Source organism: Muntiacus reevesi, chromosome 14 (genome assembly GCF_963930625.1).
Source record: "Muntiacus reevesi chromosome 14, mMunRee1.1, whole genome shotgun sequence".
NCBI lineage: Eukaryota > Metazoa > Chordata > Mammalia > Artiodactyla > Cervidae > Muntiacus > Muntiacus reevesi.
In genome coordinates this window covers 6,020,207-6,047,803 of record NC_089262.1, presented here as the reverse complement: position 1 = coordinate 6,047,803, position 27,597 = coordinate 6,020,207, and the positions used below count along the sequence as shown (strand labels likewise).

General features: G+C 42.8%; 1 protein-coding gene across 1 annotated transcript in view; it reads right to left on the bottom strand.

Annotated features, from left to right (window-relative positions):
• Positions 1 to 27,597, bottom strand: part of ADCY2 (adenylate cyclase 2) — a 438,387-nt gene that overhangs the window by 308,172 nt on the left and 102,618 nt on the right. Inside the window, exon 3 of the mRNA XM_065905185.1 lies at positions 12,809 to 12,970. Within this exon, the coding sequence (XP_065761257.1) occupies positions 12,809 to 12,970 (162 nt within the window). The remainder of the gene's footprint in view (positions 1 to 12,808; positions 12,971 to 27,597) is intronic.

Genomic DNA, 27,597 nt, shown 5'->3' with positions numbered 1-27,597 from the left:
AAGGTACCATTGGCTGAGCAATCCCCAAGGTTGGCTGGGGAACTGAAGTGGGCTTCTCCAGGGAACAAGACACTCCAGAGAAAGAGTTCAAGATGTCTAGCTGGCAAGTGATTCTACATACTCCTCCCTCTCACTCCTGACAAGCAGCAAGCTGTGTCTTGGGTTTCCAAAATCAGGTGTTCCATCAACCTACAGATGCACCGGTCCTCAGGTATTAGCTGAGCTTCTGAACTCCACTCAGAGGTGTAGTGTGGACTCTGAGCCCCTCACCAGGATGGGGTTCACTGCCTTGAGTCTACATGGGACACGCCACAGGATGGTCAACCAGACATGACCTGGGCTCTGAGGGTCCTAGGTATGTATGGTGCAACTTTCGTTCCATAGATCATTTGGACTTTGATTAACATATATCCTCAAAGTGTGTCTATGTTTCCCTTTATCTGGGCGCCTGTAAAAGTCATGTAGACTTGGTAGGAGACACTACCCCTGCCGCTGCTGTCTACTGGACTGGCCAGCCTGATAGCAGGTTCTCCCTTATACACCAGGTCATCTAATCAGCACCAAGGCCAGCAACTACCTAGGGAGGCTGGTGTTGCTGCTGCCATTTCAGAGATGAGAAAACTGCGTCAGCTCAAGACTCAGGTCAAGTTTATGCGATGCTGCAGTTTGGTTCTCTAGGAAGCACATATGAAACACAGCTGAGTGTTTATCAGAAAGTGCTCTTGGGATCAACCCCCAATCAGAGGGAAGGACTGGAGAACTGATAGAGGGAGAAGCTGAGCTGGGATGCAGGTCTGACAACTCCAGACAGACTCACAGACATTCTGGAGCTGAAATTAGAATTGCCCTGCATTGGACCAAAAGGAGAGCGAACTTATACCCCCACTCAGTCAGTCATGGCCGTGGGCCACCCATGGAAAGGCACGACCTTGGGCAGGCAGCTCTGTGAAGCCGAGGCAGCCCGGAGACTAAGACTAAAAGTTTGCTGCTAACAATACCCTCAAAGGCTGAACAACCAGTCTTTCTTTGAGAAGGGATCTTGGTGGTCGATCTTTCGGTCCAAAATGTGCAGCTATAAAGTGGGAGAAACCAAATCCAAACCCATATTCCATCTGAGACCAAAGTGCTCTCTGTCCATCATCCCCTATTCTCAGCTGTGTCAAGACACTCAGGAGCTGCTGAGGAGACCACAAGTGATGAACCCAGAGTCTGACCAGCAGGATCTCATAGCTCCCAGTGATAATCGCTCAGTTGTGTCTGACTCCTTGCGATCCCATGCACTGTAGCCCACCAGGCTCCTCTGTCTATGGGATTGTCCAGGCAAGAATACTGCACTGGATTGCCATTCCCTTCTCCAGGGGATCTTCCTGACCCAGGGATCAAACCCGCATCTGCTGCGCTTCCTGCATGGCAGGATGATTCTTCACCTTTTGAGTCACTGGGGAAGTTCAGGAGGTTGCTGAGTGGAGTTTAATTGAACTGGCTTGACTCCAGCTGGGACCTCCTTCTCACTAGGTACTGTGAGCCTGAAAGTGAAACTCCTGGGGGAAGTAAAAATTGATATATATTATTCTCATAGAAGCCACACTATGATTATTGATGCAAAAATGTATACAAAGTATTAATACATCCCCTTCTTCTGCTCCCAGCTTGTCTGGTCTGCTGCACTCCAAAAACATAATGAGGATGTTGTAAGGCTATCACCATGCAGTTATTATTATTAACACTCTGTTTACTACCTGGCCTCCCAGGTGGCGCTAGTGATAAAGAATCCTCCTGCCAATGCAGGAGACATAAGAGACCTGGGTTCGATTCCTGGGCCAAGAAGATTCCCTTAAGGAGGAAACAGCAACCCACTCCAATATTCTTTCGTGGAGAATCCCAGGGACAGAGGAGCTGATGGGCTACAGTTCATGGGGTCACAAAAAGTTGGACATGACTGAGTGTCTGAGCATTACTAACTGATGCATTAACCATGAGCCCAGCCCAGTTAAATCCTTTTCATTTATCATCTCATTTAATCATCTCTGCTGCCCTAGAAAAAAGTCATCATCATTAGTCTCACTTTACATATAACTAAGAGCATCTCCGACCCGTCTCTCCTTGAATTGTCTCCCCGTGACTATGTGTACATCCTCTCTCCACTGTACCAACTCCTTGGGCTGCTCTCTACTCTTTAAAGAGATAGCTTAGAACCACAGGAAAGTTCTCCCCTAAGTCCAGCTGCAGATATATTATTCTCTCAAGTTCACACAACTTAATAGGTTCACCATTTGTCCTGGAAGTATAAATCTGTCTTGTGTGACTCCCCATAGGGGTGGCTGAGTTTTCCATTGTCCTTTAAGGGTTTTAAATAGCATCACTGATGGTTCAAAACTAGAAATCAGCATCTTTCACAGAGCACCCTCAAAAATAAACATTCAAAACAGACAGAGCCTCAGATCTTTGTATATCATGTGACAAAAATGCATGGGTTTGTGAAAGTGCTAGGAAAGCCACCTGTTAAGACGTCAGTCAGTGGAATGTGCCATTCAGCCAACACTTAATCAGTCTCTAATGATGAGTCTCATTTGGCACGAATCCATTGCTTTGAATGAACAGAAAGCACAGAACTCAGATGACAAGTTCAAGAAGAGGACAGAGACAGCTCTGAGGTGATTGATGGCATTTTTCATTTTTAGAGAAACCCTTCTTTTTTATGCTCCTTTGATCAAATCTCTGAGACAAAGTCTGACAGGGCTTCCCTTCACCTGTTTCTTCTATCCCTTCCCCCAAAACAGGCTCACAAATTTTGGAAAATAAACCTGGGTCTCACTCCATCATTACAGTCAAATAATTACCAACATGAAGCCTCTCTATTTCACACTCTTTTTTATTGAAGTGCAGTTGATTTACAATGTTGTGTCAATTTCAGGGGTATAAAACTGATTCAGTTTATAAACATTTTTTTCATTTTCTTTTCCATTATAGGTTGTTACAGGATATTGAACATAGTTCCCTGTGCTATACAGTAGGTCCTTATTGGTTATCTATTTTATATATGGGGCTGCCCTCATAGCTCAGTCATTAAAGAATCTGCCTGCAATGCAGGAGACCCGGGTTCAATTACTGGGTTGGGAAGATCCCCTGGAGAAGGAAATGGCTACCCATTCCAGTATTTTTGCCTGGAGAATCCTACGGACAGAGGAGCCTGGAGGGCTACAGTCCATGGGGTCGCAAGAGTCAGCCATGACTTAGCGACTAAACTACTAGTATATAGCTGTTAATCCCAAACTCCTAACTTATTCCTCCCTCTCCTCCTTCCCTTTGGTAACCATAGTTTGATTTCTATGTCTGTGAGCCTATTTCTGTTTTGTAAATAAGCTCATTGTTATTATTTTTTTCAGATTCCACATGTAAGTGGTATCATAATTTAGTCAGCATGATAATCTCTAGGTCCATCCATGCTGCTGTGAATGGTAAAAGGTGAATATCTTTTTCATGGCAGAGTGATATTCCATTGTATACATGGACCACATCTTCTTTACCCACTCATCTGTGAATGGACAAGGACGTTGTTTCCATGTCTTGGCTATTGCAAGGAGTACTGCAATGAACACCGGGGTGCGTGTACTTTTTTGAACTGTAGTGTTCGCCTGATAAATGCCCAGGAGTGGGACTGCTGGATCATGTGGTAGCTCTATTTTTAGTTTCCTAAGGAACCTCAGCATTGTTCTCCACAGTGGCTACACCAGTTTCCCATCCCACCAACAGTGTAGGAGGGTTCCCTCAAACATCCTGAGCATTTTTAAATGATTTGGCATCCTGCAGGGGAGTGCTTATTTCTATTCTGCTCTTCACTTTTCCTACCAAACTCTCTGATGGGATGATGGTGTGAAGTTCCTGCCATTGAGAGGAGAATGGGGCTTATTTGTCCAGCTGGGGGAAGGACGCAAATGTGAAACCAGGGCAGAATTGTGAAGTGCATCTTGATTTGCTTTAAGACTTAATAACATTAGGTATTTTTCTGTTTTTACTTCTTCTCTTTGCTTACCCCACTCCTTCCAAATTACAATGTCTCTAGAATGGATAAAGGAGCTCCTGTTCAAATGGCCTATGGATCACCCTCAATCAACAGCTGATGCTACACAAAATGAACAGTGATACAGTCTCTACCCCCACCCCTGTGGAATATATTAATATCATGAGCTTCTCTAAAGATAAACAGTAGGAATGCAGTTCCAAATTCCTAACAATTATTTTCTTCCATAGCCAGAAACTGGGCAGCTAGTAACCTGCTGTCTTTCCTTTGAGCTCCTCAGATTAAATCCTAAATACAATTTAATTCCAGACTCCAACATACAGTTCCTGAATTATACTGGCAAAGAGTCAGTTATGTAACAAATCTGCATTACTCCCAACTGCACACGTGCCACAGATAACAGGCTACATTTTCTAGTTTAGGTCCAAACTAAAATGTTTTAAACTGTGTCACAACTTATACTTTAAAGTATGCACTGCATGAAAGTGTATATAATTTCTCTGAAAAATGAGTAACCCTGTTGGAAAATCAGTAAGCACTGTTCAGCTTATCTTCTTTAATAAATATGGATTCTCATATAACCTGTTTGCAAAAGAAATCTATATTCAAATTCCTCCCTCTCTCACGGGAAATTAAAACATACAGAAAATGAAAATTCAAACTGTGTTAGGAAGACCCCAGACATGAAAATGTAAGAAACTTAAGTAAATTTCAAACACAAAATGCAATATTGTTAATGTGTAAATAGGGATATTTGGAAATTCCTTGAGGATGGCTCAGTATCCTGCTGTTGGCAATGCTGATCTAAAGTTTAGCAAAACAAGAACAGACATGATGTATATATACAGAGTGAAGAAAGTGCTACATAAGGTCAGACTGCAGGCTGGACCAGGCTCCTGACTGATGGACTAGCTGACCTGTCTAGGCGGCAAGACCCCTTCCCAGCCAGCTCCCTAATCTTGCCTAATGGCTGCGTAACTGCCTCCCCCACAAGGTCCAAGCAGGGGCATGGAACCATGGCATGAGGGGGGAGGTTTCATGTTGTTTTACAAGCCTCAGTTTCCCTTTGCCTTGATATAACAATAAGCCAAAAAAAAAAAAAAAAAAAAAAAGAAAGACTCCTTGCTTTTATGAAACTTTCAGGCAAATGCATGCTATCCTACTGACACAGATAAAATATGTATTTTCGTGTTAATCAGGAATTGTAAAGGACTTTTGCTGCCTATTCTAAGCTTATGATAGACAAATTATCCTTTTTTTAGACAAACAGTACAAAATGGGCTTCTCTGTAAGTTTTCTCATGTGGAAACCATGTATTCCATTTTTTATTAAGGGAATTTAGAGTCCCTTAAAAAAATCTCAGATTCCAGAAATACTCTTCTTTGACATCTGGTTCAGAAACAAAAGACAGAAAAGACTTAGAAGAAAAGGGGCCAAGAGCGGTGCACAGGGAACCTCCAAGAGGAAGCGAAAAACATGTCTTCTTCTTCCACAGTCACGTCCGTCCAGAACGTACGTGCTGTCTTCCTCTTCCTGGCCCAGTCCCTTCCGGTTCCGTTCCTGTCCTTCTCCTTCCAGCCTGAATAACCGAGGGCCTAGCCCTTAGGTGAGGCGCTGCTAAGAAGCATCTGTACCAACAGGGAATGCGGGAAGGAAGCCAAACCCGCCCAGGTGGCAAAGCCGGCTAGGAGTGCAGGGTATCTACGCCGGCAAAGTCGAGTACAGGGGATGGGCCTCAGACGGGGGAAGGGCAGCCTCACCTGACAGGGTGTTGGAGCCCGGCAGGGGGATGGCGGGCGCGGAGAGTGAAGGGAGGGAAGCTGGGCCAAGCGACCGGGAGGGGGAGGGGCTGACAGCTGAAACAGCAGGCTGGTCGCACACACAGTTTCATGGAATAAATAAATACATTAAGAATCACGAGAGCTAAATATTTTTCACTGTTGGTCAAGAGAACCTCAGTGGAAAGACAGAAAACTGGCCGGAGATGTACACTGGATTGGAAATGGAGGCATCACGAAGTTACGGTGTTTCACATGCAGATATGAGAATTAACTGAGGGGGAGAGCATGCGGCCTCGCCTTGGAGTGCTGACTAACCAATGGCAATGGGAGGACCAAAAGCCCAGATCTTGCCGCGAAATGTTATTCGTCACCAAAGAGACCCAGGGCTCCTTGGGGAGATGGCTGACTTCAGAGTCAGGACAGAGAGGGCACAAGAGCAGACCAAAACAACTTGTGCTGGAAATTGAGGAAATGCTCAAAGAATCACGGGACAAGTCAAAGGTACAGCTCCGAGGGGCATCTAATGAACAGGTCTGAGGCCACATGGGCATCAAAACGGGGCTTCCCCAGTGACTCACGGGGCAAAGAATCCACCTGCAATGCACGAGACATAGGAGATGTGGGTTCAACCCTGGGTCGGGAAGATTCCCTGGAGGAGGAGATGACAACCCACTCCAGTAGTTTAGGCTGGAAAATTCCAAGGACAGAGGAGCCTGGAGAACTACAGTCCATAGGGTAGAAGACAGTCAGACATGACTAAGTGACTGCTACTTTCACTTCACTTCCACATACCATCAATGGATTGCCAATGTCCAAAAAATAAAATGAAACAAAAAATGATTAGTAGGGACCCATGTTAAAAAAGTGCACTGCTTCTTTGGAGCGTTAAAGATAAGGCGATGCTGATCATCAAGGATGGGATGTTATTGTTTAGTTGCTCAGTCATGTATGACTTTTTTTACAGTCCCATGGTCTGTAAAGGTTCATATATCTGTGGAATTTCCCAGGCAAGAACACTGGCGTGGGTTGCCATTCCCTTCTCTAGGGAACCTTCTTGACCCAAGGATCAAACCCAGATGTTTTGCATTGGCAAGGGGATTCTTAACCACTGAGCCACCTGGGAAGCCCCCCTCGATGGGTACCTTATTCTTTATATCAGAGCAATAATCTTTATTTTAAATAGTTTTGCTTCAAACAATTACTCCAGAGCAATATAACTATCTACTCTACAGCATTCTCTTTTTTATACACTTTTCATAAAAGGGAGTCCATAAAATGTTTTCCTCACATCACAAACCAGTGTTATTTTTAGGTTCTATTTCTAGCAGTGGCCAAATGCACTTAAAACTCTTCTACTTCATTACTTTGATGTTTACCTATGAACCTTCCATTTGAAAGCCGTCGGCAGATTCCGCCTTTCTCAGCTCTTGAAATCACTGCGAAATTGTTTCTGAGGGGCTGGAAACCTGACCTTTTATTCTTCTGTTCCTTTCAATGTTATGCTTATATGAAATACTACAGAATGAAGAATTTTTATTCTTTTGTTATTCTCGAATCATCCTATCTCTGCCTGTCCAGTGATAAGAAGTAGTTTTCTTTGTTGGTTTTGGAAATTGAGAAAATAAAAACTTAAAGATTACATCCTTACCATATTTTTTAACCAATGCAAAAAAATAACTGAGCTTAAAAAAAAAACTCAACACAGTACTTGATATCTAAAATAAGCCAGGTTCTTTGCAAATCACTTCCTTTTTCCTTTTATTTTAACCCCATTTGATCCTTACAGGCAGGTGTCACCATCCTAATCTCCCAGATATCTTCTCTATTACATCTGTACCAGCAGACACTTCCTTGATTCATGAAGAGTCAGAAGAGACAGGTACAAAATGTTCAAGGGATGTGTTCCAAGGTAACCCGAGACCAGGAAGATGCTGTGAGCTGGGAAATATGTTTGTGTGCCCTGTTGCCTGTGTAACCAGGACTTTCCTGCAGTGATTTTTATAGTGTAAACTGGCAAAGTTAATTGTTATTGTTACATAATATTATTATGTACTTATTCCTACGTAAAACATACCCATCACCCTGACCTGCATGTGACCACCTAAGGTGGAGCTTAATGACTCTACTTAATGGAAAATGAAATAATGGAATTTATGGGAGGAATGCCCCATGAATATCCTCATGGGAGGCTCTGAAATGCAGGAAAAAAAAAAAAAAACAAGTAAAAGCTGGGGCAGAACTCAGGTAAAAAGGAGCATTTCTTTCACCTCTTCACAGGCATGGCTGGATTATTTCTTCTTTTCATAAAACGCCCACCTTCTTTCTTTCATTTGATTAGTTACTGACCAGCCACTGTGTGTGTCTCTGGAGATGCAGGTTACTGATAAGTGTCTACTCTGCTCAGTCACAGGGAAGAAAGTGTTTCCTCCACTCCCTGGAGTGGACCGTTCTTAGTAAAATCCAAACAAGTCATTGTGAAGCTGACACCCGCACTGCTAAGTCAGGAGCTTCACCCTCACTCAGTGCCCACAAAGGACATCTCACAAATGCTCAGGCTACTTTTTTTTTTTTTTTTTTAAATATTATTTTATTAGTTGGAGGCCAATCACTTCACAACATTTCAGTGGGTTTTGTCATACATTGACATGAATCAGCCATATAGTTACATGTATTCCCCATCCCGATCCCCCCTCCCACCTCCCTCCCCACCCGACTCCTCAGGGTCCTCCCAGTGCACCAGGCCCGAGCACCTGACTCATGTATCCCACCTGGGCTGGTGGTCCGTTTCACCATAGATAATATACATGCTGTTCTTTCAAAACATCCCACCCTCACGTTCTCCCCCAGAGTTCAAAAGTCTGTTCTGTATTTCTGTGTCTCTTTTTCTGTTTTGCATATAGGTTTATCGCCACCATCTATCTAAATTCCGTATATATGTGTTAGTATACTGTAATGTTCTTTATCTTTCTGACTTACTTCACTCTGTATAATGGGCTCCAGTTTCATCCATCTCATTAGAACTGATTCAAATCAATTCTTTTTAACGGCTGAGTAATATTCCATGGTGTATATGTACCACAGCTTCCTTATCCATTCATCTGCTGATGGGCATCTAGGTTGCTTCCATGTCCTGGCTATTATAAACAGTGCTGCGATGAACATTGGGGTGCACGTGTCTCTTTCAGATCTGGATTCCTCAGTGTGTATGCCCAGAAGTGGTATTGCTGGGTCATATGGCAGTTCTATTTCCAGTTTTTTAAGAAATCTCCACACTGTTTTCCATAGTGGCTGTACTAGTTTGCATTCCCACCAACAGTGTAAGAGGGTTCCCTTTTCTCCACACCCTCTCCAGCATTTATTGCTTGTAGACTTTTGGATAGCAGCCATCCTGACTGGCGTGTAATGGTACCTCATTGTGGTTTTGATTTGCATTTCTCTGATGATGAGTGATGTTGAGCATCTTTTCATGTGTTTGTTAGCCATCTGTATGTCTTCTTTGGAGAAATGTCTGTTTAGTTCTTTGGCCCATTTTTTGATTGGGTCGTTTATTTTTCTGGAATTGAGCTTCAGGAGTTGCTTGTATATTTTTGAGATTAATCCTTTGTCTGTTTCCTCATTTGTTATTATTTTCTCCCAATCTGAGGGCTGTCTTTTCACCTTACTTATAGTTTCCTTTGTTGTGCAAAAGCTTTTAATTTTCATTAGGTCCCATTTGTTTATTTTTGATTTTATTTCCAATATTCTGGGAGGTGGGTCATAGAAGATCTTGCTGTGATTTATGTCGGAGAGTGTTTTGCCTATGTTCTCCTCTAGGAGTTTTATAGTTTCTGCTCTTACATTTAGATCTTTAATCCATTTTGAGTTTATTTTTGTGTATGGTGTTAGGAAGTGTTCTAGTTTCATTCTTTTACAAGTGGTTGACCAGTTTTCCCAGCACCACTTGTTAAAGAGGTTGTCTTTTTTCCATTGTATATCCTTGCCTCCTTTGTCAAAGATAAGCTGTCCATAGGTTCGTGGATTTATCTCTGGGCTTTCTATTCTGTTCCATTGATCTATATTTCTGTCTTTGTGCCAGTACCATACTGTCTTGATGACTGTGGCTTTGTAGTAGAGTCTGAAGTCAGGCAGGTTGATTCCTCCAGTTCCATTCTTCTTTCTCAAGATGACTTTGGCTATTCGAGGTTTTTTGTTTTTCCATACAAATTGTGAAATTATTTGTTCTAGTTCTGTGAAAAATACCGTTGGTAGCTTGATAGGGATTGCATTGAATCTATAGATTGCTTTGGGTAGAATAGCCATTTTCACAATATTGATTCTTCCAATCCATGAACACAGTGTATTTCTGCATCTGTTTGTGTCCTCTTTGATTTCTTTCATCAGTGTTTTATAGTTTTCTATATATAGGTCTTTTGTTTCTTTAGGTAGATATACTCCTAAGTATTTTATTCTTTTTGTTGCAATGGTGAATGGTATTGTTTCCTTAATTTCTCTTTCTGTTTTTTCATTGTTAGTGTATAGGAATGCAAGGGATTTCTGTGTGTTAATTTTATATCCTGCAACTTTACTATATTCATTAATTAGCTCTAGTAATTTTCTGGTAGAGTCTTTAGGGTTTTCTATGTAGAGGATCATGTCATCTGCAAACAGCGAGAGTTTCACTTCTTCTTTTCCTATCTGGATTCCTTTTATGTCTTTTTCTGCTCTGATTGCTGTGGCCAAAACTTAAATCATTCCAGTCATCTTTTCTGACCACAGTGCAGTAAGATTAGATCTCAATTACAGGAAAAAAATTGTTAAAAATTCCAACATATGGAGGCTAAATAACACGCTTCTGAATAACCAACAAATCATAGAAGAAATCAAAAAAGAAATCAAAGTATGTATAGAAATAAATGAAAATGAAAACACAACAACCCAAAACCTATGGGACACTGTAAAAGCAGTGCTAAGGGGAAGGTTCATAGCATTACAGGCACACATCAAGAAACAAGAAAAAAGCCAAATAAATAACCTAACTCTACACCTAAAGCAATTAGAGAAGGAAGAAATGAAGAACCCCAGGGTTAGCAGAAGGAAAGAAATCTTAAAAATTAGGGCAGAAATAAATGCAAAAGAAACTAAAGAGACCATAGCAAAAATCAACAAAGCTAAAAGCTGGTTTTTTGAAAAAATAAACAAAATTGACAAACCATTAGCAAGACTCATTAAGAAACAAAGAGAGAAGAACCAAATTAGCAAAATAAGAAATGAAAAGGGTGAGATCACAACAGAAAACACTGAAATACAAAGGATCATAAGAGACTACTACCAGCAGCTCTATGCCAATAAAATGGACAACTTGGATGAAATGGACAAATTCTTAGAAAAGTATAACTTTCCAAAACTGAACCAGGAAGAAATAGAAGATCTTAACAGAGCCATCACAAGCAAGGAAATCGAAACTGTAATCAGAAATCTTCCAGCAAACAAAAGCCCAGGACCAGATGGCTTCACAGCTGAATTCTACCAAAAATTTAGAGAAGAGCTAACACCTATCTTACTCAAACTCTTCCAGAAAATTGCAGAAGAAGGTAAACTTCCAAACTCATTCTATGAGGCCACCATCACCCTAATTCCAAAACCAGACAAAGATGCCACAAAAAAAGAAAACTACAGGCCAATATCACTGATGAACATAGATGCAAAAATCCTTAACAAAATTCTAGCAAACAGAATGCAACAACATATTAAAAAAATCATACACCATGACCAAATGGGCTTTATCCCAGGAATGCAAGGATTCTTTAATATCCGCAAATCGATCAACGTAATACACCACATTAACAAATTGAAAGATAAAAAACAAATGATTATCTCAATAGATGCAGAGAAAGCCTTTGACAAAATTCAACACTCATTTATGATTAAAACTCTCCAGAAAGCAGGAAGAGAAGGAACATACCTCAACATAATAAAAGCTATATATGACAAACCCACAGCGAGCATCACCCTCAATGGTGAAAAATTGAAAGCATTTCCTCTGAAATCAGGAACAAGACAAGGATGCCCACTCTCACCACTACTATTCAGGCTACTTTTAATGAATGTTTGTTATGAGCACTAGGAGAGGACTATTGAGAAAAGGGGTCCCTGGAAAGCTTTCCAACTAAGAGCAATTACTACAGACCCAAGGGTAAGCCTCCATTTCCATCTCAAGTTTCCAAATAAAACACTCCACCGAGTGAAGGACAAACTGGTTTCTCAGACCCACAGGGCTCAAGAGACCAACATCTAAAATCCCCTTTTCAACAACAGTGCTGTTCATAACCACTCCTCTCAGATCCACTGTGTTTTGAACACAGGCTGCATTTGTTACATTTGATTCCAACAGAGCAGAATAAAACATGCTTTTTATAGATAAAAAAAGAGACTGTTAAGAATAAGCCCAAACCACTGCCCCTCATGTTTACAGATATACACAACAGGAAATTAAATGGCTTTTTAAATGCTTTCAACTAATTAAATAGAAAGGCTTTGTGGAAATGCCATTTAGCAGTAAAGCTAACTTTTCTGCTGAAGCATTTTAAGAAACTATTTTGTATGTCCTTGGACTTGCCAGAGGATTAAGAAATAGAGAACTCTTTTGTCCTCTATAAAGACGGGGTTTTGGATATCTCTCAGGGAGATGGGAGGGAATCATGAATTTAATTATATAAGTTGCTTCACTCTAAAAATAAGAGTGCTAAATTATAATGCATAGTAACAGCTTTTAACAATCAAATCAGCAAAATGGAACTGCCATTTCCAATTTCGCCATTGCCGATTGCTAAGTGACTGTTGATTCCACCCGCAGAGAGATGGGGGGAACTGGCCACCCATTAGCAATACTCAGAGTCAGCATCAGAGAGCAGAGCTGGAGCACCTGCCAGGCATCAGCCGACAGTCACACCTGGAGCAGGCGTGCGGCACTGGCCTCATCCCTGGAGGGATGGGAAAGGTCACCGTGCAGAGGTGGAGATGCACCTACCTGCCAGACCAGGTGCTCCTCGGCCCCCGGCGATGCAGACAGGCAGACGCTGAGCACGACGGTGTGAGAAGAGGAGGTGAGCACGCTGGCGATGACGGCATCCCGCATGTTGAAGGGCAGCATGGTGTATACCACGAAGATGATGAAGAGGAAGAAGGAGACCTGAGGTGGGGGAGAAGGGCAGTGAGAGTCACAGAGTGTCCCTGCTCCTAAGGCCCCCTCTTGCCTTCCCATCACAGGCTTCACAGGCCCCCAGGAACCACAGCCATTCAAGAAACACTGTTACAATAGAACAGGGAGGCATGTGCAAATAAATCCACTGGGTCCCAGGGAAGGACTAACTGTTGTGATGGAAGGGGGGAGAAAAGGTTCTTTTTCAAAATTTGGGGATTTCCGGTTCTGACATCTGAATCACTGCAGACATGAGGTGAGTCTGAGCACCTTGTGGGCATGGATGCAAAGCTGGTTCTAAACTCTCAGGGCTTAGTATCTGTGCTTTAGAACACGTATCAGGACTCTTTACATTTTTTATCACAGCATCTTAAGAAGAGACCCAAGGAGAATGGATGGCTGCAATCTGTGGGGAGTCAGCTGAAGTAGATGCAAAGAGCAGGAATATGAAATTAACAAGATAAAGCAGCTCAGAGGCAGTTCCCCTAGAGGGAATGTCAAAGATTTAACATACAATTACTATATGACCCAGCAATTCCATTCCTAAATGTATACTGTAGAGAACTGAAAACAAGTACTCAAACAAATACATGTACACACGTGCTCATAACAGCACTATCCACAATACTCAAAAGAAGGAAACAACACAAATGTTCATCTACGGATGAAAGGATAAATGACATGTGGTCCATGCACACAATGGAATACTATCCAGCCCTGAAAAGGAAGACAGTACTGATACAGGCTACAATGTGGATGAATCTCAAAACCAGTAGGTTAGGTAAAGACAGCTAGGGCAAAAGACCCCGTACTGTATGATCCCACTTACAGGAAGTATCCAGAATAAGTAAATTTATATACAGAAAGCAGATTGGTGGTTTTTAGGGGCTGTGGCAAGGAGGAATGGGAATTAACTTCTCAACAGGAAAAGGACTTGATGAGAATGTTCTGGAAACTAGACAGAGCTGGATATTGCAGACTGTGAATGCATTAAAAAACCACTGAATTCTTTCCTTTAAAGTGGCTAATTTATGTCATGTGAATGTCACCTCAATAAAAAACAAAAATCAATGTGAAACAGCTTAGAGGAAAGTTTGGAATGGAAAAGAAAATGGTTTAGTAGGTAATAAAACAGGCCATTTTCATTACAAAAGCAGCAGAACATCAAAAGCGATAAAAAGGTGATAAATCAAGTGGAAAAGAGACCAGACTGAGGTCAGAAAAACAGGGAGTATGAGGATTTGGTGAGCTTCATTCAGCACACAGGTCTTCACTCAAAAAAGCAAGTGAGGCCAAGGAAAGAGCTTGTCCCACTTTTACAGGATGACCCAGGTTACTTTGATTTTGTTGTTTAGTTACTCAGTTGTGTTTGACTCTTTGCAACCCCATGGACTATAGCCCACCAGGCTCCTCTGTCCATGAGATCTCCTAGGCAAGAATACTGGAGTGGGTTGCCATTTTCTTCTCCAGGAGGTCTTCCCAACCCAGGGATGGAACCTGAGTCTCCTGCATCTCCTGTATTGGCTGGTGGATTCTTTACTGCTGAGCAACCAGGGACGCCCTTGGGTTATTTAAGGAATCCTGAAGCCCAACAGAGTGGGAAGGACTTAGAGCCGGGGCAGAGCTGTTCTGCTGGAGTTCTGATGGTGTGAATTCACATGAAAGACATGGACAAAATTCTCTGCTCCGGATTTAACAAAGAGAAGCCTGGGTGGACACCAGGTTCGATTCCCCTCCTGCACAGTCATGGGAGCTTGTAACACGCATTACAATCAAAAGGTAACTGTGCAGATTCTCTTAGGCAGGGTGTCAGCCTCAGCACCACTGACCCTGAGGCTGGAGAATCCTTCATGATGGACACTGTGCGCTGCAGCATATGTTAGCAGCATCCACGGCCTCGACCCACTAGATGCCAATACCATTCCGCGTTCAAAGCTGTGACAACTGAACACGTCTCCTGCCCTCATCAAGAGTCTTCCAGGGCATAACCCTGCCTCTGGTTGAGAACCACTAAGCTACAGGGGAAAGTTTTTCTCAAGAATGAGAAAAACAACTGCTGCCCAATCAATCCCAGCTCAGTGAGAAAATTAGGCCTACTTTGGAATCCCTAATATCCAGCAACTTTACAGGAAAGACTTTCAATCAAGGTATTTTTATTTCTACACATAGGATTTATGCCAAACCCTTATATCCTATGTGTGTGCTAAGTCACTTCAGTTGTGTCTGACTCTTTGCAACCCTAAGGACTATAGCCTGCCAGGCTCCTCTGTCCACTGGATTCTCCAGGCAAGAACACTGGAGTGGGCTGCCATGCTATAAGAGGTATTAAACAAATATGTTCAGGTACCAAAACTGACAATTACAAAAGACAACCCCTTCACCAACTACATGTTTTTCTTCTAATGTAAAATCCTTTAGCATTTCTTTGAAATTAACAAAACTTTTGAACAGCTTAATTTTGGACAGCTTTTAAACTCCAACGTGGTTTCAATTAATACACACTCTGCTAACAGTTTGAGCTTTGAAATGCAAGCACACGGCAAGCTTATCTGCAGTAACCAAATGGAAAAAATAGAGGCGGTTGGTTTTCCCAATACATATGGTTGCTCCTGTTATTCACTTTTGGATGACAAAATGAAACTGTTAAAGGTCAATTAAGCAAGCCATATTCAATTAAGTTTTGGATTTTAGTGGCAGCACTTCAGGAGCCAAGTTTTGGGAGCTCAGTGAGTGATGCCCAGCTGCATTCGGCAGACTAGAGGGAAAGAGCTTAGTACCATTTCAAGACCCACAGTGGGGACAGTCTGCACTTTTTATTAATCCCAGAGGACTTTATTATTTTTTTTAGCCTGCTTTCCAAAACAACTTCAAATAGGGCCATATGTAAAACCATAGTGGATCTGGCACATCTACAAAAGTGGGTGGGTATAAACTCCAAAATGTTGAATGCAGGCACTTGGGTTTCCAGGTTACCATGGGGACACTTCCACCACTGATTCCCCTTGGATGTGTCTCTGTCCAGAGGCTGGAGAGAGAGGGGAGGACCAATCCGATTCTGGGCACTACACAAAAACCCACATGAGCACCAGATCTGAAGAGACAGCCTTCATCTCAACAGAATCATTTCGAGAGTTTTCTCTTAACTCTGGTTCAGCATCCGCCTTTTGCAAGACATGCGTTATCTTCCCCTTGAAGGTCCACTTGACTTTCAAGTTCCACAAGTTTCTTTTGTTGTTGTTGTTGTTGTTGTTGTTGTTGTTGTTGTTGTTTTTTAAAATTTTTTTTATTTTTCAGTGGGTTTTGTCATACATTGATATGAATCAGCCATAGAGTTACACGAATTCCCATCCCAGTCCCCCATCCCACCTCCCTCTCCACCCGATTCCTCTGGATCTTCCCAGCCCAACAGGCCCGAGCACTTGACTCATGCCTCCCACCTGGGCTGGTGGTCTGTTTCACCACAGATAATATACATGCTGTTCTTTTGAAACATCCCACCCTCCCCTTCTCCCACAGAGTTCAAAAGTCTGTTCTGTACTTCTGCGTCTCTTCTTCTGCCCTGCATATAGGGCCATCGTTACCATCTTTCTAAATTCTGTATATATGTGTTAGTATACTGTAATGTTCTTTATCTTTCTGTCTTACTTCACTCTGTATAATGGGCTCCAGTTTCATCGATCTCATTAGAACTGATTCAAATGAATTCTTTTTAACGGCTGAGTAATATTCCATGGTGTATATGTACCACAGCTTCCTCACACACAAGTTTCAAACCAACTACGAGACTGTCCTTTATGTTCTTAAACCTGTTCCTCTTACCTGATAACTCAGTTCGACTCAGGACGCCTTCCTCTCCAATCAACCCAGGTATCAACGTTTGAGAATCAGTTCTGACAATTCTACACATACATACTTAAAAAAAAACCTTCTGACTACTGAACTCCAGCATCTGGCATTTGACTGCTCCTCTCTGCTGTCACGGCCACCAGGCAAGCTCAAGACCTTTCCATTCGGTAAGAAACCTGCTTCCACAATTTCCCTCCCTACTCTCCCCAAGGTAAGCATCCTTCCTCCCTCCTGCCCATTCCACCCCATCCTCTCCACTCCTGGCAACCATCAGGACTCTTTTCCAGACAGTTCTAGCTCTCCTCCTTCTCAGCACATGGTAGAAATGCATCGAGCATTTCTTTGAAATTAGCTGAGGCCATGTGACTTGCTTTGACAAGTGAAGCATAACCAGAAATGATACGTGTCGTTTGTGGGTGGAAACTTTAAAAGCAAATGCACAGTTTCCCAAGTCCCTTCCCTCTCTGGCAATCGTGGAAACATGACATTGGGTGGAGCTCCTCCCAGTCTTGGTCACAAAGGAAGGACAGAGCCCCTCGAATGACCCACCTGGGTGGGTCTGTGGGAATGTGAGGGAGTCATTACCCTTGATGCTGGCAGGACCTGGGTACCCCTAAGCGCAGCCTGGATGGTCCTGACTGATACCAAGCTTATACAGACACACATACACACTTGCACACATGCACGCACGCACATGAGAGGTTTTATTGATGGATTAAATGGGATGCTCTTATATGCATTCTCTGCAATTTGCTTTTATCAATATATACACCATAGGCATCTTTCCAAGCCTACAGGTGTGAATACGTTATTTACTTTTTACCAGTAGCAAAATATCCCATGGAAATGGATGCACTGCACGACTCCAGAATTTCCTTACAGACCAGCCCTGCGGCATGATAGGAAGCCCTGATCCAGCTGCTGCAGTAACGCTCTCACAGGTCTCCTTCCCGCCAGAATCCCCCCTTCTTTAATCTGGCCCAGATACAACTGCTGGGTGGGCGATTCTGAGTGCAAAAGGCTGCTCGTGGTTTCCTTAGATGCACGTTTCCTCGGGCTCCCCCTGTGCTCTGAACACTTCTCTCCAAGGTTTCTTGTGATCACAGAGTCACAAGGAAACCATATGGTCTGGAGGTGTTTTCATCCTCACCCCCACCCTGCTCCAGAAGCATCCTCTGCTCCGGCCCACCCAAATCATCCCCCCACCGTGAGCCTGGGGTACTCTCGCCTCTAGGTCTGCCGTTCCCCATTCTCAGATGGTCCTGTCGCCTCTTCTTGGTTTGTTCAAATATCACCTCTTTCTAGATCCAGTGCATATAGAGACTTTTTTTATCATTTCTCCGACAGTCTCCAGCGGCTCCCTATCTCACTCAGAGGCAACTCCCAAGGCCTGGCAACGTCCCGCCAGTCCTCCTGCAGCCGCGCTGCCCTCCTCTCTGCCGGCCCCCGCCTGCCCTTGCTGGGATCCAGCATCTACAGCCTCCTAACTGCTTCTGGGGCTTGCCAGGGATGCTGCTGTGTCCCCCTCCCAGGCTCCCTCTTCCCGCTCAGGCCTTTGATCGAGTATCACTCTACCTACCAGGCTTCCCTGGTGGCTCAGACGGTAAAGAGTCTGCCTGCAATGTAGGAGACTCGGGTTCAATCCCTGGGTCAGGAAGATCCCCTGGAGAAGGGAATGGCAACCCACTCCAGTAGGCTTGCCTGGAGAATTCCATGGACAGAGGAACCTGGTGGGCTACACCCCATGGGGTCGCAAAGAGTCAGACTCAACTGAAGCAACTTTCACTTTCTCTTACCTACCCGCCTTCGGGGACGGCCCTGCACAAAACAGCAACTCCACTCCTTCCACACCTTGGTCCTCGTCACCTGCTTTACTTGTTTATACCTATTGGTTGTTGCTAAGTTGCGTGTCACTCTTTGAGACCCTATGGACTGTAGCCCGCCAGGTTCCTTTGTCCATAGGATTCTTCAGGCAAGAATACTAGAGTGGGTTACCATTTCCTCCTCCAGGGTATCTTCCCGACCTGGGGATCGAACTCACATCTACCGCTTCTCAGGCATTGGCAGGCAGATTCTTTACCACTGAGCCACCTGGGAAGTCCATAACACCAACAGTTCTGAATTTGTTCATCTTCTCCCTCAGTGAAGCTTAAATGACATCATAAGGGTAGGAACTTGTTTCACTCACAGCATAGACGCCAGTGCCTAGGCCCCCAATGGTGGATACCTGGTAGGTGCTCCATGAATATTTGCTGTCTGCATGAAAACCTCTATTATACATCCCAATACAACCCCAACTGCATTCACACTATTAGCATCTGCTCACACCATGCATCTCTAAAGACATCTCCCCATCTTCCTTGATCCAATTGACCTTGCCATGAACTATGGCCATATTGAATTGCTTATTTCTGTACAGATCAATCACATTTAAACACTTAAGTGAACAGACATCTGTCAGATGCCAATGGCAGGCAACAGCAGACAATGGATCGAACAGGAAATGGCCCTTGTACTCAGGGAAACTCCTATTCTACCACGAAGAGCCTTTGAGCCCTAGGGGGAAAAAAAACTTACTGTAATGCCAGATTTTAGTAGAAATTGCCCAAGGAAAAGATAAAAATTTTTAATATATTGATATAATTGAGCCTTCTAGAAGGGAAGTTCTAAATTTAAAATAAAAATTTCCTCTTTGAATATGATTTCCATCCCAAAGGATTGCTGGCTTTGAGACTATTTATACAATTTACTAACCAGGAGCATCTCTGAAACTCTCTGGAACTGCATAATTATAAAACTAGTGAGAAATAGAAAAACAAAATATGCACGTGATATTTATCTTTTCACCTAGACCAGTATTTTTTATCCTGTTCTTTGATCAGACTTTACATAAAGATTACTTTGAGTCACTATCACCTTTTTTTTAGTGTGAATATATTTTTAGTATAAAACAGTCTTTAATTGGGAAATCCTTAGTCACCAATTTTTAGCGCTGACCCATTTTTAGCTAGCTAGTGTGTTAAGGCTACTTTGCGTGTCCCTTTTATGATCACCCTGGTTTTCAAGTTTGACTTTCTCCTCTTTTTCCTCTTTCTTTCTCAAGGTCTTCCCAAAGGAGAGGGGTTCATATCTGTATACACAGATCTCCTATGTGTATGTGTATGCACACACACATGAAAGCATTATGCTGGTGAGATAAACCATACAAAGAAAGACACTGATGTGTTGTGTATATATATGATATCACTTCTGGGTGGAATGTAAAAATTCCAACTTGTAGAAATTGAGTGGAACGGCGGTTCCCAGGAACCAGGGTGGAGAAACGGGGAGACGTTTGTCAAAGGACACAAAACACGCAGTTCAAGGGTGAGTAGCTCCTGGGGACATAAGCCCAGTATTGCATTTACAGTCAACAACACTGTACTACAGACATCCAAGTCACGGAGAAAGTAGATCTTAAATGTTCTCACCACAAAGAAAGAAGGACAGCCATAGGACATGGTGGAGGTATCAGCTAACACTCTGGCGTCAATCAAAGGGCTCTTTTAAAATGTTCAAACTCATGTCAATGTATGACAAAACCCACTGAAATGTTGTGAAGTGATTGGCCTCCAACTAATAAAATAATATTTAAAAAAAAAAAAAAATGTTCAAACTGACCCTGTCGCTCCTCCTCTATGTACATCCCGCCACTGACTTTCTACAAGACGAAGAAAAACTCAAAGTCTTCGGCGTGCCGATAAGGTTTCCTGCTGATCTGCTCTGGCTGAAGCCCTAACCTCATGTCTCACCAACTCCCATCACCCCACGTTCACAGTCCTTCCATCCTGGCCCTACTGATGCCCCTTTGACAACCTCAGGGCCTTCGCACTTTCTGCTCTTTTGCCCCAAATATTCTGCCTCGATCTTCCCTTGGCTGGCCTCTTTTTGTCATCCAGGGCTTACAGCTCAAGTATCACCTTCCAGAGAGAAACTCAGCAACGTCCCGTCTAAAATATCATGCCCATTCACCCTTTAGCTAATCACCCTGCTGAACAACTTCCTCTCATTACTGGAATTTGAATGCTCATCTTTATATTTATGTTTAACAAGGATACCTGAGAGTAGAGGGCCATCCCAGCTACACTGAAAGACTCGTCCATGAAAATTAAACCAGTTCCTCAGAGCCAACTGAGCGCTCTGTGCATTGGCTAACCTGTGGGGCCTGATGACTTCTGCCTGAGTGTACTCAGAGTCTCCCCACTTCTCCCCAGTTCACTGCTGGTCCTGACTGACTGTCCTTCAGGTTATGGGATGTACAAACCTCCACACTAGTGACGACCCTGAACCAGCTCTTGCTTTGCGGAGCTCAGACACCTGCGACACCAACGGTGGGCCTTGCGCCTGAATGCAGCCTCACCTGGGAGCTTGTTACAAAAGCAGGCACTTGAGCCCCGGAGTTTACTGAATCTAACTGTATTCTCAACCTGTTACCAGGTGGCCTGCCTGGAAGTCACACCGATCTGCTGGGCTCTGGGTGGGTTCAGCGGTCAGCATTACTCTCATTTTTGCGGCAATGACTACAGAGAACTTCCAGTATGCTGACCACATGGAGACACTGGACAAGGTCAAAGCTTCCTGCTAAATAGACACTGATTTAATAAACAAATCAGTGAATATGAATAATTACTCATCTTCACCTTGGTTACTAGACTGAAGTCTCCAGACCAATTTGATTTTAAAATAAAGATCATTTAAGAAATTATTCCCAGCTTCACTTCTACTAAATAAGCCAAAAACCACAGGCAAGCAATTACTGCTGACATGTGACGTCTGGGTCATTTGACACACCTTCCTCCATGTGATCACTGCCCAGTTCTGCTGTTTTGATTTTCCAGTTGGAAGCTCTCGTTTCAGAGGAAGGAACTGAACTGTCCATTTGAGTCATTAAGTTGTATCTTTCACTGAACTCTGCGTAGTTCAAGGACAACTCCATCTTACTATGAAAAATATGCTTAGAAGTTCTAGGAAATTAATCCTATGCTATTCTAGTTCAGTTCAGTTCAGTCGCTCAGTCGTGTCCAACTCTTTGAAACCCCATGAACTGCAGCACGCCAGGCCTCCCTGTCCATCACCAACTCACAGAGTTTACCCAAACTCATATCCATTGAGTCAATGATGACATCCAACCATCTCATCCTCTGTCGTCCCCTTCTCCTCCTGCCCTCAATCTTTCCCAGCATCAGGGTCTTTTCAAATGAGTCAGCTCTTCGAATCAGATGGCCGAAGTATTGCAGTTTCAGCTTCAACATCAGTCCTTCCAATGCTATTCTAAAACATCCTTAATGACTGTCCTGCAGGATAGAAACTCTGGGACACTCTGAAAACTCACTGATAGAAAAGCCTATATTTTTCCCCTACAGATATTTTTGGCCAAGAATATTTTCTGCATATCAACTCCATCTTTACAGAATATGAAAACATTTCTTTAAATGTTATATTATTAAGGGAAAGAATGCATATTATGTTCCTTGATGGAATGCCTGGGCTCCAAAGAGTACTGATGAAATCATGAATCACAGGGTAGCTTTCATTCTTCTGCTGAAAATGTTATTCAGACTTAAAAGAGATTAATGATGGAATCAGAGGTAAAACAATAACCTTCACTGTGCCTTTTTTTTAAATTTAAAATAGGTGGGAGGTATATCATACACTTTTAAAAGCTTGAAAAAAGAGAATAGTAGGATGGTTAAAAAAAAAAAAAAAAAAACCTGGTATCCGAGGGGAACAAAAGCAGCCTGCTCTCTTCACCAGCCCTGTCTGTCCAAACCCTCAGCCCCTCCTCTGAGACTGCGATGACTAATGCCGTTTCCTAATTTCCTTTCCATGGTCCGTTCTGTTTCTCCTATTTCCTTGTTTGGCCCTGGGTGTCCATCTACATATATGTTTCCTCTTCCTTTCTTCATCATTCACATATTCATTGATTCACCAGTATTTAACTCTACAATACACGAGGCATTTTGTTAGCTATCAGGGATAATATACGGTCCCTGCTCTTAAAACTGGTGACATCCCTGGGAGTGAAGGATAATCTCCAAATTTGTTCATTTGTTTCCTGTACCCCTTTTCCCGCCTGAGACTCACATAAAGACAGCAGGGTCTGTCTGCAAGTCTGATTTGTTTAAAACTTTTTAAAAATTTGTTTTTTATACCATTCATGGGGTTCTCAAGGCAAGGATACTGAAGTGGTTTGCCATTCCCTTCTCCAGTGGACCACGTTTTGTCAGACCAACCTACACAGCATATTAAAAAGCAGAGACATTACTTTGTCAACAAAGGTCCGTCTACTCAAAGCTATGGTTTTTCCAGTAGTCATGTATGGATGTGAGAGTTGGACTATAAAGAAAGCTGAGCACCGAAGAATTGATGCTTTTGAACTGTGGTGTTGGAGAAGACTCTTGAGAGTCCCTTGGACTGCAAGGAGATCCAACCAGTCCATCCTAAAGGAGATCAGTCCTGAATATTCATTGGAAGGACTGATGCTGAAGCTGAAACTCCAGCACTCTGGCCACCTGATGGGAAGAACTGACTCATTGGAAGAGACCCTGATGCTGGGAAAGATTGAAGGCAGGAGGAGAAGGGGACGACAGAGGATGACATCGTTGCATGGCATCGACTTGATAGATGTGAGTTTGAGCAAGCTCCAGGAGTTGGTGATGGACAGGGAAACCTGGTGTGCTTCAGTCCACGGGGTTGCTAAGAGTCGAATACGACTGAGCGACTGAACTGAACTGAAACTTTTATTTTGAACTAAAAAAACGGACTTCCCTAGTGGTGCAGTGGATAAAAATCTGCCTACCGATGCAGGAACACATGTTCAATCTCTTGTCTGGGAGGATTCCACATGCCCTTTAGTTTAGGGCAGCTAAACCCACGTGCCACTCCTGCTGAAGCCCTTGTGCCCTATGGCCCATGCTCCCCAGTAAGACAGGCCACTGCAGTGAGAAGCCAGCGCACCACAACTAGAGACCAGCCCTCGCAAATAACGAAGACTTAGCAGAGTCAAAAGTAAAAAAACAATGCAATCCACCTGTAATTAGCAAGCTACTCTGTCTGGATATGAGCTACCATCCTTGTCATTGAAGCATTTACATGGTGTTTCTTGAGTCTGGAAAAACAGTACAGTGTTTCCACACGATCCTCCTGTTTCTCAGGGTATCTCTTCAGTTTTTTAAAGGTCTGTCCCGCATGATGGTCACTTGGTCAAAATAACAAGGAGAACACAGGGCGCCTTGAACTTGGCTCAGTTAGGCTCAGTTCCCTAACGTAGGAGATGTGGACACAGTTCTGTCTTCTCGCCTGGTCCTCGCCCTGGAGATGCTGGAGCAGTCATCTCTACCCCACTGACTTTGGACTTGGTCGTGAGACTTACTTTCAGTAATGAAAAAGTGCTGAAGTGACAGCTACCTGTTCAGAATGGAGGCTTTCAGAGGCTTCAGTTCTTGTGTCTTGCGAGATCTTTCCTTACACTGCACAGACTCTCTAGTTCTAGCACGCAGGCCCAAAGGATATGGTGTGCAGGCTTAGGTGTTTCGAGGCATGTGGGTCTTAGATCTCTGACCACAAGTTGAATCTGAGTCTCCTGCATTGCAGTGTATTCTTAACCACTGGAACACCAGGGAAGTTCCCCACCTGCCCTTTTGGATGTCTGGTTTTCCACAACGAGAAGTTCATGGTCCAGAAAGACAAAGTTCTTTCAATTGAGTCTGGGTTATAGATCTGAGCCTAAAACAAAGTCTGGAATATTCCCTACCTGCTGAGCCTGAGGAGAGCCAACAGAGATCAGGCAAATCCCGCCCCTTCAGATAGTGAGTATGAAAGAGAAAATATGCTATTACTGCTACAAGTCACTTGGATTTACTTGTTATTCAGAATTATCAGAGCAGAAACCTGACTAATACAGCAATTGGTATCATAAATGATGCTCTACTCTAATGAAAACCTCAAATATAGGTCACTGCCTTTGGGACTTCCAAAGACTTATTATGTTAACCTATTGGCAAAATAATTGGTAAGCATGGCTTCTAAGAAAACCATTTCCCAAAATTCCCAGGCTTCATAAGGTCTTGGAATTGCATGAATACATCTTTAGAAACAACAGAAAAAAGACCTGGGAACAGGTAGAACATTTCCAGAAATAACTGTTAGTGTACAGAAAGAACGTCATCCAACCTAAAATCGGTATTTTGATGATCTCAAAATACATGACAAACAGGATCTATTGACAAGTGTTTTCTTATCTTACAATTAGGAAGATCCAGGTGCTGAGGGATTAAATATTTTTCCCAGAGTCATAAACCAACATAAAAACAAGCCATGATCTTTCTGCTTAAGCTAAAATGTTATTTCATCCTAATCCCTGAAGCTGAACAGGGCAACCTAAGGAAAGCGTCTCTGAGGATCAGGGGTACTCATGTTATTCAAAATGAAAAAGAACATTGAGCATCCATCTGCTCCACCAAAAGAGCTTGTTCTAACACCAGGAAGTCCTTTTCCTTAAAAATTATTTTTCTCATCAAATGCAAAGAAAGAAAACAGCAAGTTCATTTGGAAGCAATCAGGCAAAATGATGTCCATTAGAAATCATCTACTCATTCTTTCTAGTTATTAATACATGATTAGAAAAAATAATGTGCTCCTTAATGATTTTTAAGTAATTTTTTTCATAAGGTTCTGAATAAACTTCTACTTTCTGAGCTTATATTTTTACAAAAGGGACTCTGTGAACATTTTCATCTCTCCATGGTTCCCTTTTTGTGTGTACCAGAATGGACCAGGAGCCCATCCTGCGAGTGAAGAATTTCTCATCCTTCTAATCTGGCAAGTGGGTAGTAGACAGTCAAGAACACACATCACAGACTCAACCTTTCCTACTTCAATTATATCCACTTCACTTTCACTAGCTCTCAGGTTTAAATTATACGCTACACTGCCGTTAAATCAGCACTGATTATAACGTCATGAGCTCAAAGACAGTCATAGCCTTGAGTAGTTCGCGTTACAAAATAGACAGCAATGCACTTCCACTTTGATTAATTGCAAGAGCTAAAGTAAGAATACCCAGACAACTCCATTAATAGAATTAATCAATCAAATATGACATACTGGCCCCTTTTAAACCAGCTGTTTGGGTAAAAATAACTGCAGTCTTAATTTGTTTATCTTTTTTCTTTCTACTCAAATGTCAGCTGTTTCATTCTATCTTTACCTCCAGCCCTTAAGGAACTGGGATAAGGTCTCCACTGTTTGTATTCCCAGTTTATGATAACCAGAATTTTGCACGTATGTATACTCTGAAGATTTAAAACATTGACTTATCTATAGAGGGGCTTCCCAGGTAGCAGGGTGGTAAAGAATCCACCGGCAAATGCAGGAGACACAAGAGACGTGCACTGGATCTCTAGGTCAGAAAGATCCCCTGGACTAGAAAAGGGTAACCCACTCTGGTACTTTTGCCTGGGAAATCCCATGGACAGAGGAGACTGGCGGGCTGCAGTCCATGAGGTCTCAGAGTCAGACAGAACTGAGCAGAGCAGGGTGGCACAGCTTACCTACAGAAACGCTAAAAACTGTTCTGCTATCCTCCATCTGTATGAAATGGCCACATTTTACAGGGTACCTCCTTAAACAATCTATTAAAAAATTGTTCCTCCAATTGTTTAGACAACACTGTACCAAGGACTTCCCACCATGCTAGGCTAAATCTATGGCTAATGGGCTGTGCCATAAGCAAGTGAAGTGAAGTCGCTCAGTCGTGTCCGACTCTTTGCGACCCCATGGACTGTAGCCCACCAGGCTCCTCAGTTCATGGGATTTTCCAGGCATGAATACTGGAGTGGGTTGCCATTTCCTTCTCTAGGGGATCTTCCAGACCCAGGGATCGAACCCAGGTCTCCCACATTGTAGACAAATACTTTACCGTCCAAGCTACCAAGTACTACCGTAATTCTACTTAGTAAAGGAAAATACGGTTGCATGAAACAATTTGGAAATGCAGTATCACCACTTCAGTAATAGGTGTTTTGTAGAACAAATGATGTCCTGGAAAATCACTTTGAATAATATTATTTTAGAAGAACAACAACAACAACCAAAAAAATCCCATAAGGTCTTCATGAAAACATAAAATGTTATGTAAAAGGGCTTTTATTTATATTCGCTGTTTTGGTCTTTATGAATATTCATGCCCATATTCTTTTGAAACATTATATTTATTTAATCTGAAAGGCCAGTGCTTCAGATGAGAAAAACTCATGTGGGGAAAAGGAGTGAATTATTCATCTAAAAACAAATATTGTTTGGTGACTCCATTTTCTACTTGTGTGTTCAGCACCTCCATAAATCAGCATTTAGTGAAGCAGCCTGTTTGTACAAGGGGGTCTTACCACAAAAAGACCCACCAAGTTCTAAATGACTTTGTTTGCTTCTTCTCTCCTTCTGAAAGAGGAAAATCTTACAAGGGAGAATGCATATCCTTGAGCTGTAAAATGAATTATTTTTGTGTCTGCGTTGGCTCTGTGGGGCTTTCAATTCTGGAATTGGGATCAGCGCAGTGGCTGTCTGGATTCCTCATGATCCTCCTACACATCAGTGAAAACCAGACAGTCTTCAGAGCAGGTCTGGTCTACGGTGATCACGTCAATCTGGAATACCACATCTACTTTATTTGGCTTTTATTATTATTATTATTTTTCACAGAAGGACCCAAACCATCTCACCTCTTCCAGCAGCAG